Here is a 14,122-nt window from a genome sequence, read left to right as displayed (position 1 = left end):
GTGTGTGAGAAAGATTGCTCACAGAGGTGACTGGTGTGTGTGTGTTTGTGTGTGAGAGAGAAAGATTGTTCACAGAGGTGACTGGTGTGTGTGTGTGAGAAAAAGAAAGATTGCTCACAGAGGTGACTGGTGTGTGTGTGTGAGTGAGAAAGATTGCTCACAGAGGTGACTGGTGTGTATGTGTGTGTGAGTGAGAGAAAGATTGCTCACAGAGGTGACTGGTGTGTGTGTGTGTGTGTGAGTGAGAGAAAGATTGCTGACAGAGGTGACTGGTGTGTGTGTTGTGAGAGAGAGATTGCTCACAGAGGTGACTGGTGTGTGTGTGTGTGTGTGTGAGAGAGAGAAAGATTGCTCACAGAGGTGACTGGTGTGTGTGTGTGAGTGAGAGAGAGAAAGATTGCTCACAGAGGTGACTGGTGTGTGTGTGTATGAGAAAGAGAGATTGGTCAGGGAGGTGACTGTGTGAGTCTGAAAGAGAAATTGGTCAAGGATGTGTGTGTTTGAAAGAGAGAGATTGCTCAGGGGAAGTGACTGGTGTGTATGTGTGGGTGAGAGAGAGATTGGTATCTGTGTGAGAGAAAGAGATATTGATCAGGGAGGTGACTGTGTAAGTCTGAAAGAGAAATTGGTCAAGGATGTGTGTGTGTGAAAGAGAGAGATTGCTCAGGGAAGTGACTGGTGTGTGTGTGTGTGAGAGAAAGAGATTGGTCAGGGAAGTGACTGGTGTGTGTGTGAGAGAAAGAGAGATTGGTCAGGGAGGTGACTGGTGTGTGTGTGTGTGAGAGAAAGAGAGATTGGTCAGGGAGGTGACTGGTGTGTGTGTGAATGAAAAAGAGATTGCTCAGGGAGGTGACTGGTTGTGTGTGTGTGTGAGAGAGAGAGAGAGAAGAGAGATTGGTCAGAGGGATGATGTATGTTCGTGTGAGAGAGAGAAAGAGAGATTGGTCAGGGAGGTGACTGGTGTGTGTGTGTGTGAAAGAGAGATTGCTCAGGGAGGTGACTGGTGTGTGTGTGTGTGTGAAAGAGAGATTGCTCAGGGAGGTGACTGGTTGTGTGTGTGTGTGTGAGAGAGAGAGAGAAGAGAGATTGGTCAGAGGGATGATGTATGTTCGTGTGAGAGAGAGAAGAGAGATTGGTCAGAGGGATGATGTGTGTTCGTGTGAGAGAGAGAAAGAGAGATTGGTCAGGGAGGTGACTGGTGTTTGTGAAAGATAGAGACTGATTGGTAAGTGACTGGTGTGTGTATGACAGACTATTCGTGGGCCATAAGGAAGAGGACCTTGAAGACAGAGCTTCAGTGGCCATTGCTGCCTCTGGTGAGTTTTATTGACCTGCAAAGGAAAGGAGTAGGAGAGTTGCTGGAGAGGGTAAATAAAATGTTTTTTTAAGTTTATTTTTCTTGATTGACTGCCCTTTAATTTATTGGGGATTATGTGATCTGTCTGCTGTTTGAAGAATAATTGGATGTTCTATTTATCCATTTTTTTGGAATATTACATTTATTATTCTGGTTTTAGAATTATTATTTTATGTATCTTGAGGAATGTATAAATAGAAATGTGCAGACAAAAACTGAACTGGAAACAGCAAGAAGCCAGACTTAAGTGTATGCAATGCAACAGTAGAAAACCAGAAACATTAACTTGATGGTCACTTTATTCTATATTTGGTGAGGGTCTGGGTGTGTGATCCAGGTAAGAGTATTCTGCAAGCTTGTAGTTTCTATGTAGGGTTCTATTGCAGCTTGGCTTATTCTGTTTTCCTAACAGAAGGTGTATTGATGTTTAGGGCTTGGTTGAATATTTGTAGCGTTGCCTTTTCATAGATAGGGTTATTACATTTTGTGTGAGTTTCATAAATCAGATGTAACGTTTTGCACATTAATTTGTATACATTACTGCAGATCCTGGGAGTCGTTTTAGGTGCTATATTTCTGTTTCCATTTCTCCAGTTTTGCACTGCATGCAGCATGGCTTTTTTGGGTTTCCATTCCAGTTTCTGTCTCCATATTTGTAATCTGCTGTCTTTATGTACTTGGTGAAGGTCAATTCAATGTGTTTGACAGAGGTGAGGTATTTTACTAGCATACAGGCATTTATATCAGTCTTATTTGATGTGTTTTCTCAATAGGACATGCATTGATGATAAATTACTGTCTTTTCATATGGATGGCTATTGCGCCTGGTAAGAGGGAGAGTTTGTTGCTGTTCTGAGATGACACCAGAAATACCTTTATTAATCTCCTTCATCCCCTCCATTGTTCATACCTGCTACATTACTCTTTGCAATCTCACAATTGGTTTTACCTCCACTATGTTACCATATAGTCTTGTTTCTCATATAGTTATGTTACTGCTCTTTCTCATATAGTTGTTTCTCATACAGTTGTCTCTCATATAGTTATGTTATTGATCTTTCTCGTATAGTTATTTTACTGCGGTTTCTCCTCTCCTGAATCTACTTAAGTTCGTTAACTCCTCTGTTAACCCTGAACCAGTTTCATGTAACTCTTTTTTTTCCAGTTAACAATGTTCTATGTAAACCGGCATGATGTACTTACAAATGTCGGTATATAAAAACTTTAAATAAATAAATAAAATATAAGCTTTTCCGTGAAGGGACATATTGTACATGAATATTAATGCTGTAAACTGTCTTGAGCATTACTTGGAAAGACAGACTAAAAATCCAAATATTATTATTATTATAGCAATGATGATAGAAAGTAACCACAGGAATTGCAAGGGGGGCGATTCTATTGCTATTGAAGCTGCAGTATCCAGATTGTATTCTTAATGTTTGGCACCACCATGTCTGGATAATTTGAATAATTTGTGAAAATTGAAAATAGCCGATTTATTGCTATGCCTCTCTTTTAAAGATGTGCTTCGGGATTTGATATTGTTGGGCTTCGTTTTGGGGCCCCCCCCATGGGAATTTCATTCTTCCCACGGTTCTGGGGTTTTTTTTTCAGGGGGGGGGCCTGATTTTAGGGTTAGTGCGCACTATCGGGAGTTAGCGAATCCCCGGGCTGGTCATCAGCGGGAATCTGCCCCTGGTTAGCTCCAAAACTAGATGACATCAGTAGGGCAGAGACTATTCTGTAGTTGAATATCACTTCAGGAAAGAATATGTCCTGATCTTCTTACGCAATTGTATCTGTACAGTAACCTTTTCAAAAAGCAAATTAACAACTGTACTAAATAAACATTGACAGTAGATTCCAGAATAGCCATAAATATTTAACATTGCTGACTCCTTTTTATGAAATGCATTTTGCCACTAGAAGGTAACTTTAAATAGCTTTGTTTGTTATGGACCTTGAAGCCAATTTTTCTCAAGGGTGCCAAGGTTACTAGGAAGAGGTTCAGAATTAGTCCTACTACAAGGCTGGAGCCAGCAGAATCCTCTAATGGATTATATTATGCTGTGATAGCTTTAAATACATTAAAAATAGAAAACTGGTTCCTTTTTCTTTTGTAAATTAGCTTTTGTGTCCATTTTTTTTTCTCTTTTCCCTTTGTCCCCAATAACTCCCCATTTCATTTATATCCTATAAAGAAATCAAACAAAAAATCCTTGCTCAGCTGAACTGTTTTTCTCCAAGTACAAGCAGGATGTTAGTCCTCACACATGGGTGACATCATCAGATGGCGCCCGGCACGGAAAACTTCTATCAAAGTTTCCAGAACTTTGACTTGGTATAATGAGCATGCCCAGCATTCCCTATACCACGCGTCTACGTGGGGGTCCCTCTTCAGTCTGCTTTTTTTCCACAGAGCTGTTGCATCGCAGTTTGAGTGAGCTCTTTGCTTTTTCTCTAACTTTTGGAAAACTTTTTCCCACAATTTTTTTTTCTTTGGGTTTTCTTGTTCCATAGATGCCAGGTCCCTCTTGGTCTCCCCTGTAGCCTCCTCAGCTAGGTTTCTTGGTGTGTTGGGTACATTTTCTTTCACATCGACCTCCCCTGTGGTTGTTGTGCCTCAGTGCCCGCCTGTCTTTGCAGCCTGCTGCCATTGTTGTCGTTTTTGTGTCCCTTTTTTTTTTTTTTGTTTCTGTTATGGCCACAGTCTGTTTTCGTTGATGCCCCCTGCAGGGCCATGTCTATCACAGACCCCCATGATATGTGCCCTTTGCCTGGGGGCATTGCATGATATCCGGGGTTGCCACAAGGGTGCCCAAATAACCCCGAAGGGATGTCATGCTTGACTCGACAAGATGGAGAAACTCTTTGGGTTGAGGAAGTCCGAGCTATCAATTTCGGCATCGATAGACCTTGGAGCTACACTGATGGACAGCACGCTATAGACATTGGGGGGACTGTCTGTTCCATGGATGCCGCTAGTGGATCGCTGCACCGGAGACCGGCCATGCTCTGTGTCCTCCAGGTCGAGGATGTCAGGTTCCTAGTCTTCAACCTCAGCACTGGGGAAAGACCGGGCCAAGCACTGAGGAAAGCAGAGGATGCATCGGCACCAGTTGCCTTCGAGGCATGGTGCTGGGCTCAGGGATGCCCCAGCTCATACCTGATGCTCCCAAAGCGACCCCGTGGTGAGGAGCACCTATCCTCTATTGAGACCAGGGGTTCGCAACAGTCTCCACTGGTCCTGGTACCAGTCACCAATCCTCCTTGAGGATCTGAGGAAGATCTGGCCACCGCTCCTCCCTCCCAGTCAGCGCTGGCTTAGGCAACTTTCGAAGAGGAGCTGGAGCGGCGCGTCCAGCTAGTGGTGGAGTGGTCAATGCAGGCACTGATTGCACAGACGCTGGTCCTGACCACTTTGGAACTGCTGCTGGAACGGCTCAGTGTGCTCATCTGTGTGTTACCAATCCAGATGGCATCGGTTCCTGGGAGGTCATCGATGCCTGGCTGATATGGTGGTCGTTGCCGGTTCCGAGGAGGAGGAAGCTCCACCTGGGCCTGCAGAGATGCCGCGGCCTGCTGCCCCGTCCAACTTTGCTGGGGCCTGCACCAGTTTTGCTGGTGACTGCGCCTCTGGACGAAGGCCAAACATCTAGGGCCCCATCGCCTATAGATTACAGTGAGGATGAGGGTTCCTGTGACCCTTGGAGGGATGATACTGCGGAGTCATCCTCTGAGGGCTTGGAGGGTCTCCCCTCAGAACCATCTCCTCCAGAAGAGCAAAGGAGGTCTCTGCCAGAGGACTTATCCTTCGTAGGTTTTGTGTGGGTAATGGTGGAAGCCATTCCGTTTCGGTTATTGACAGAGGAGGATGCCAGGCACAACATGCTTGAGATCCTCTAGTTTGTGGAGCCTCCTAAGGAAATCATGGCGGTCCCGGTGCACGATATCCTTAAGGAGCTGGTACTGAGGATATGGGAACACCTCCTCACAGTATCTCCTGTTAACAGAAAGGCGGATGAGGTCTACCTGTAGTGGGTAGGAAAATTGGTGATTATTTTGTCATAGATTACACAACTCATTTATAAGTATAGAAGTTTTACTTACAAGTCTGAGAATAAGCAATAAAAGCATACAAGATTAGAGTTTGCATTAATGAATATACCCAAAAATACTTCCCCTCATAGTTCCCAATGTGAGTCTGATATATCTTTGGAAATCTGGGAACACAGCGCCGGGAAACCAGCAACAGCTCATCAGGCACTTCATTAACCATTGGTAATGTCCAAAACCTTTTCCTCTGAGCTGTTCTTTCTCTGATTTAAAACAGTTAGCTTGAAGTAGGTCTTTTTATATTGATTCTGCTGACCTTTGTCCTAGCTTCACTTTTTTTTCTGGGCTACTCCCATGTGTTCTTGAGTCCCCAACTGTCTGTTCTTATCACATCAGCAAGCATGGGCAAGTCGCTACTGGCCTGTTTTCCTCTGATATCTGCACAGTTAGCCTCCTGAGTAACTGCTCTTTAATGTATCTGATCTCATGACTTGTTTTTTTGTTACAAGCAGGCTAAGAAAAATGGCATATTTATTTTCAGAACTTATAGGCCTTATATCAAATAATTACACTAATAGTATCAGTGATTCTCTGCTTCATTACTTTCTAACGAGGTACACAATTCTTCACATAAGATAACTAGCTGCTTAAAAGAATTTCTCATACTACCTCGTCCAGAAGGCTACCGGATTCAGTAAGGGCCAGGCACTCTCGGACCCATTCCTCTGCGCCCCTAGAGAAGGACCACAGGGCATTGGATGCTTTTGGGAGGAAAGTGTTCCAAGCGGCCATGCTTATTGCCCGCATCACTTCCTGCAAGCTCTACATGAGCCAAAACTCGCAGGACCTCTGGAAGCAGGTGCAGGACTCCCTCATATCGCTGGTGCATAAGGACCTGGAGTGCAGAAAACACGAGGTCCATGCGACTTACAATGTTTTCGAAATGGCAGCAAAGGCCTCTGCAGTGGGAATTGGCATCTGCAGAATGGCATGGCTGCGGGCCTTGAATCTGTCCAAAGGTTCAGGAATGGCTTGCTGACATGTCGTGTACTGGGGAGAATCTCTTTAGAGATAGGGTGAGGGACATGGTAGCCCAGTTGCGAGACCACCATGAGACCCTCCAGCTGCTTTCCACGGTACTCCGGACCCTTCCTCCTCATCCAAGAGATTGGCGAGGCAGGGACAGAAGAACTCTCTCTATCACCAGAGGATAGAGAGCTCCCAAGCCCCAGCTGGCGCTTCAGTCAACTGCGGGGTCAGGGTTTTGACTGGATTGGAGGAAGCATAAGCCAGTTGCCTGTACCTGAAACGCTTGATCCCCCAGTTGGGGGCAGGCTACGATTCTTCGCGAACCAGTGACCCAGTATAACCTTGGACCAGTGGGTTCTGTCCATCATCCATCAAGGGTACCAATTAAACCTATTCGGTGTCCCCCCCAATTTGCCCTCTGTGCCTGTTTTGGGGGTCTGGTAGTGCATCAGGAAGTACTGCTTGCAGAGCTGTTCGCCCTTTTAACAGCCAGGGCGGTCAAGCCTGTTCCACCAAGGTATTTCCTAATTCCAAAGAGAACAGGAGGACTCCATCCCATCCTAAACCTAAGGGCCTTGAGCTAATTTCTAGAAAAAAGAAAAGATGGTTTCCGTGGACACCTTGATCCCACTTCTACAAAACTGGGACTGGCTATGCTCCCTTGATTTAAAGGTTGCGAACACTCTTGTCGAGATCTTCCCAAGTTGCAGGATGTATCTCCAATTCGTGGTGGGAAAACAGCACTTCCAGTACAGAGTGTTGCTGTTTGGGCTAGCGTCAGCCCCATGTATCTTCACAAAATGCCTGGCCATGGTGAGGCACAACTCTGCAGGCTGAGAGTGCATGTTTTTCCATATCTGGAAATAGCTGGTCAAGAGCACATCTCAGGCAGGAGCCATTCAGTCCATGAGCTTAACCATTCTGGTGTTGGAGTCACTAGGGTTTGTCATCAACGACCCAAAGTCCCATCTCAGTCTGTCACCTCTATTGGACTTCATAGGAGCCATGCTAGACATGGCTCAGGCAAAAGGCTTCCTGCCTCATTCACGGGTTGCCACCCTGGTGTCCATAGCAGCAGAGATCCAGGGGAGCCAGCAGGTGTCAGCACGACACATGTTGAGGTTGTTGGGCCACATGGATGGAACAGTTCCCCTATTAGGGAAGGCTGAAGAAGTTAGGGTTGTTCAGCTTGGAGAAGAGACGGCCGAGGGGGGGGATATGATAGAGGTCTTTAAAATAATGAGAGGTCTTGAACAAGTAGATGTGAATCTGTTATATACACTTTTGGAGAATAGAAGGACTAGGGGGGCACTCCATGAATTAGCAAGTAGCACATTTAAGACTAATCAGAGAGAATTCTTTTTCACTCAATGCACAATTAAACTCTGGAATTTGTTGCCAGAGGATGTGGTTAGTGCAGATAGTGTAGCTGGGTTTAAAAATGGTTTGGATAAGTTCTTGGAGGAGAAGTCCTTTAACTGCTATGAATCAAGTTGACTTAGGGAATGGCCTCTGCTATTATTGGTATCAGTAGCATGGGATCTGCTTAGTGTTTGGGTACTTGCCAGGCTCTTGTTGCCTGGTTTGGCCTCTGTTGGAAACATGCCCCTTATCATTTTGGTCGCCCTTCTCTGCACTTTCTCCAATACAGCTATATCCTTTTTGAGATGCAGTGACCAGAACTGCACACAGTATTCAAGATACGGTCTCACCATGGAGCGATACAGAGGCATTATGACATCCTCCATTTTATTTTCCATTCTCTTCTTAATAATTCCTAACATTCTGTTTGCTTTTTTGATTGCCACAGCACTCTGAGCAGATGATTTCAATGTATTATTCACTATGATGCCCAGATCTCTTTCCTGGGTGATAACTCCTAAGATAGAACCTAACTTTGTGTTACAACAGCAAGGGTTATTTTTCCATATATGCATCACTTTGCACTTGTCCACGTTAAATTTCATCTGCCATTTGGAAGCCCAATCTTCCAGTCTCGCAAGATCCTCCTGCAATTCATCACAATCTGCTTGAATTTTTTATTTATGAATTTTCACAAATTATAACGACAAGCATTATGATACATACAGATATGTAAAATATAATCAAATAGCAATTTCCAAATTTCAAATATTTTTTTATCATTATCTGTTTCATTTACAAGTAATCCAGGAGACTTCAGTATTACTGAGTGATTTAGGAAGGAAAAAATACAATAAAGGAAAACTAGGGGATTTTATGTAATTTCCCCTCTTTTATAATCAGAGATAAATAGCCATTACTCTTCATTTTGCTCCTATCCAATGTCTGTGTTGGGGGGGATGGGAATCTAGCAAGGTCTGGATAGGAAACCTCCAAAAATATATATTTGTGTTCTTTATATATTATCTCACATCTGCATGGGAATCTTAATATAAACCTAGCTCCCCTAGCAAGAACTTCAGGTTTTAAACCTAAAATTTCCTTTCTTCTCATTTGGGTAGCTCTCGCCAGGTTTGGGTAAATCCAGATCTGTTGACCATGGAATTTCTCCTCGCGATGTCTCAAAAACAATCTTTCAGACTGAAATAAGAATTGTACAAAAAGGGTAGTTCTTAATTTAATCTCAGTATTTATGGATGTTTCTAATACCCCTGTCAAATTCACTATATCCCCTACTTGTTGACTTTCTAATTGATTCTTAGTTCTTCCTCTTAAGGGCAAATAATAAATTTTTACAAAGGCAGGTATAGCTTGCTTGGGTATTTTTAATATATTTTGTAAATATTCCACAAACATATCTTTAGCAGATATTGGTTTCTGGATAGGGAAATTCAAAACCCTTAAATTAGAGTATTTCAATGTGTTTTCAATAGATTCCAATTTCTTTACATTAATTGATTTCAGTTTTAACGAAATTCTTTTGTAAAGATTCCACTTTATCTAACCGTTCTTCACATTCATCTATTTTACTCTTATATTGAGAAGTTACATTTTCTAAGTCCAGTACTCTTTGTTGATAGTTAGATGTTGACTGAGTCAGCTTTATAATTGCCAATTCTAATGACTTAATTGCTGTCCACAAGGTTTCTAGAGTAATCAATGTCGTTGGTGGGAGTATTACTTCTAACTCAGACTTAAGATCCCCAGACCCCCCCACAGCTTGGTCCTCCTTTCTCATATCATAAGATGTAATATTTCTAGAGGCCTCTTCCAACAATATAGAGCCCGTTATATTTGTTAAATTTGTAATTGGTGGAGAAGGAGTACAAGGAGCGCTGGGACTCAGAGAGATGACCTCAGCCCTTGGTATCGCTTCTCGCTCAATAGCGACATCCATTGCGGCCCTTTCCACCGGTGTCATAGTGGCAGGAGACATAAAGAAGGATTCTATCTGAGGCTGTGATGATATAGGAAGGGGAGATGAAGTCATAGCCTCCCGAATCCGTGCCTTTCTTTTAGTGTGAGGCATATTTTAAAGAAATGCTGGTTAAGTAAATAACAGATCTAAGTCACCTTCTTTATGTTATCTCTGAGAAGAGACTTTTATTTTGATCTCCTGGTAGGGGGTGTGAGGAGAAATTCGTGAAGAAAATAATCTTTTACTCACTTGAAATTAATTATGATTCTTCCAGACAGTTGGGGGTGCTTTCAGGTGGACAAATGCTGCAAAGCCGTGTGCCCCTTTGGCGCGTGCGGCTTCAGCAGCGTGCCGGCATTTCTTTTAAGGCCTTCCAGCCCATGATGTCATCAACGACGTGACACTCCGTCCGTTGGGGCTAGGATCACGCCCTATCTTTTAACCAACTTGCAATCCACAAAAGGGCATCACCTCCTAACCCATGACTTTTTAGTTTTCTTAGAAGCCTCTCATGCAGGACTTTGTTGAACACCTTCTAAAAATGCAAATACACCACTATCTACTGGTTCACCTTTCCCACATGTTTATTCACCCCTTCAAAAAAATGTAGGAGATTTGTGAGACAAGACTTCTCTTGGATAAATCCATGCTGGCTGTGTCCCATCAAACCATGTCTATCTAAATGTTTTGTGATTTTGTTCTTTATAACAGTTTCCACGATTTTTCCCAGCACTGAAGTCAGGCTCACCGGTCTATAGTTTCCCGGATCACCCCTGGATCCCTTTTTAAATATAGGGGTTACATTGGCCATCTTCCAATCTTCAGGTACATTGAATGATTTTAATGATAGGTTACACATTTTTCCTAATAGGTCTGAAATTTCATTTTTTAGTTCTTTCAGAACCTTGGGATATATACCATCCAGTCCAAGTGATTTACTACTCTTCAGTTTGTCAATAAGGCCTACCACATCTTCCAGGTTCACTGTGATTTGGTTCAGTTGATCTGAATCATCACCCATGAAAACTTTCTCCGGAATGGGTATCTCTCCAATATCCTCTTCAGTAAACACTGAAGCAAAGAAATCATTTAATCTTTCCATGATGGCCTTATCTTCCTTAAGTGCCCCTTTAACCCCTTGATCATCCAATAGTCTGACTCCCTCCCTCACAGGCTTTCTGCTTCGGATAGATTTGCATGGTATGGAGTCAGTATGTGGAGATCCTGAAAACCTAGCCTGTTTATGGTTCTCGAGAACTAGAGTTGGCCACCCCTGGTATAGTTAGTCCATCCTGGATTTTATTCCAACTTGTGTCTCATAGCATTTTTGCATTTCTGAGTTATATGTTTTATATTTTTATAAAACAATCCCATAACACATTGAGCTGTGAGACTCTTATTTGTCCATTTGGAATGAAGTCTCAAAGAACGGTAACTACAGGCCCAAAACTCCAGCATCATTAATGCAGATAGGCAGGTCTTTCTGATACTTACCTGCATTTTTTTCTCTGTCCCTTTCATTACTGGTGCTGAATGCTGAGCCAAACAGGCAGACATCAACACCCAGCCTTGATCTATGGACAAAGTGCTGTGTTTTGCACTAGAAAAATCATAAAATGCAAGATTTGGTTCCTGTCCTCACTTTCATTGCTAAGTCCAAGCTGAAAGCCACATCAAGTGTAGAGCTGGTGGAGGTCTCAGCAGTCTGTGCCAGTTGGGGGTGGGGGGGAGCAGTGAGCATCTGAGCCATATTGAAGCAAGCTGGGATAAGCAGTCCTTTGCTAAAAGTTGAAGGTGCTATCCAAATTAATTCTGGATAGCAGAAAAGCTTGTAGAGCAAACTGTCCTCTAAGAATAAGGCTTTCAGGAGGAATACTGTAGTCTACTTTACTTTCTGACTTAACTATTAAAGGGGCACAGATCCCCATGGTGGCAACTCCCGGTAGGTATTTTTGTACTATTATAGTAAGTATGCACTTTTATTTCATTTTGTTTTCCCTTTTTCTTTCTTTTAGTTTTCTTTATAAAATAGGCGCATCAGTTCTGCATAGTGGGGGTGAGCTAATCAAAGACTCTAAAAACCTGATTAAATACCAGCCTTGCTTCAACCACGCTCTCTATTTTCACCACTTTCCAGTGAAACTAATTGTGAGCGCCAGTTTCAGGCATGTACCAAAGAATTCAGATTTGAATACTACTACATTATTGATCATTTCTTTTGCACTACTAGACATATGCAATGCTGTACATAGACATATAAGAGACTTTCCTGCTTTTCGGAGCTTGCAATCTGGCCAAGAAAGACAGACAAGGCAACTAGCCTTCAAGAAATGTATTTATTGCAGCAAACATAGTTAAATCAACAAGGCTATGACTAGGGAGAACTGGGGTCTAAGATTTAAAAAACTGCCATATCAGCAAGTTTTCTAAAAGAAACTGGTAAATTCTCTGAATAAGACTCTACTGCATGACTCTATGAAAAATAAAAATATGGAGATGGAAAATTAATTCAGTGCATAAAGATGGATTAGTAGTAATATTAATACATTGTTTTTGTTTTTTGCTGTCAATATGGTAAAAATGAAAACATAGAATACAGCATGGCAGGTCATTTTTCTGATTGACTACCCACCATGAAATGCAGGCAAGGGGCACAATGTATGTCTATCTCTTATCTTTCCCCTTCTGATTGGGATAAAGGATGGATCAAGTTGAAAAACAGAATAAAGATCCAGTGCAAATCTCTCCTTTATATTCCTGGCAGATCGCTGGCTGATGATCCATTTTATTTTTTCAGAAGAATAAGAGTAAGAAAAAGCCCAAAGACGAAAAATGTGGCTCGGAACTGACCACTCCAGAGAACAGCTCTTCCCCAGGAATGATGGACATGCATGGTGAGTGGACAGAGAACACATGTCTAAAAGTGACCCTTTTCCATTCGGCTTTGCATGAGGGGGAAGAAAAGGAATACAAAACAAACAAAAGCAGATATGCTGGGCTGGTTCAGTAACCTGGAGACCTCCTGGGTGAGAGGCTTGGGTTTGATTCTTGCCGAGGTGATGTTAAACCTATTAGGGGAGGGAGGAAGGAAGGAATGGAAGTCTCTGGGGAAAATAATTTTATTTATGAATGAGCTCAGGGGCCCACTGGAGCTGCTCACGGTCATAAGCGATTGCTTAACTTGCTTATGTCTAGTGCTAGCTTTGAATTCCTAGATCTGGCTGCTGCAAGCAGGTACTGGGGATGCTGTGGTGGCAGATTTCACAGTATCTGTGAAGGAGGGAAGCCCATATTGACTGTCTAAAGAGCACATGTGTGCCAGGCTGCAGAGAAAAGCAGAGGATTATTGCACCAGTGACTAGACAGAAGAAGAGGGAATATTGATGTATTTATTTTATTTTAAAACATTTATTACCCACCCTTCTTACATTCAGGGCAGAAAGGGTTAAGAAGGCAGGAAAAAACCCAGGTAGGGCAGGTTCTGATTGAACTGGAGTAGCAAGAGGAAGATGCTGGGCACAGAACATTAATTAAGATTAATATATGTAGTCTGGATGAAGAGGGGATGATGTGTACCACACCCAAATTGATTGCTGAATACTTTTTATTGGAAACATTGGTATTACCTTTTTCTTTTCAGGGACTAACCTTAACACTGGACATCAGAATTTTTTATAATCTAGCTTATTCTTGTTAATTTAATTTGTTTAATATGCTTGTTGAAGCACAGTATTTTCTATTCTTCCTTCTAGTATGTAAAAGATTTTAGCAGATGGGAAACGAGCAGTGTTGTTGGAGCACCAAAGGTGTCGGCCTTGCCTCTCTCATGGGATTATGCCACTTGATATTCTACAAGCTCATTGCAGATAACACCCTCAGACTTTGTTTAACAATTTAGGGTCATGTTCTCTAAGAACCATTACCAAAGTCATAACATGGGGTTTGGGCATTAGTGAACCACCGTTTTCCTAGCGTGTAGCAGATGGACTCAGGACCAATGGGTATAGTGTGCTCCTGATAGCAGTTGGAGACTGAGTCAGATTTCAATCTGACGTCACCACCAGTACATATACCCCTGCAGGAAGTCTGCTCTTCAGTATTTCTCCGTCTCCATAGAAGTTCGGGACTCTATATACGCTTGCACAGTGTTAAGAGTATTCAAACAAAAAAAAATTCCAAACAAAAAGAAATCTTACCTCTACAGACGAGCCCCGCTTTCCTGTGGTGATACCTACGGGTCCCTCCCCAGTCGAGAATTCCTGAGGTGATTTCCGTGATCTCTCAGAGGTAGGCCTCGGTCCGGCAGTGGCAATGGGAGTGGCTGAGAGGCAGCAGAT

General features: G+C 42.8%; 1 protein-coding gene across 2 annotated transcripts in view; it reads left to right on the top strand.

The window, feature by feature from the left end:
• Positions 1-14,122, top strand: part of BCL7A (BAF chromatin remodeling complex subunit BCL7A) — a 130,672-nt gene that overhangs the window by 51,185 nt on the left and 65,365 nt on the right. For both annotated transcript variants that reach the window (XM_029571253.1, XM_029571252.1), the window contains exon 3: positions 12,583-12,679. In XM_029571253.1, coding sequence (XP_029427113.1) covers positions 12,583-12,679 — 97 coding nt within the window. The remainder of the gene's footprint in view (positions 1-12,582; positions 12,680-14,122) is intronic.

The sequence above is a fragment of the Rhinatrema bivittatum genome, chromosome 11 (genome assembly GCF_901001135.1).
Source record: "Rhinatrema bivittatum chromosome 11, aRhiBiv1.1, whole genome shotgun sequence".
NCBI classification, from domain to species: domain Eukaryota; kingdom Metazoa; phylum Chordata; class Amphibia; order Gymnophiona; family Rhinatrematidae; genus Rhinatrema; species Rhinatrema bivittatum.
This window is presented reverse-complemented; position numbering and strand designations above follow the sequence as displayed.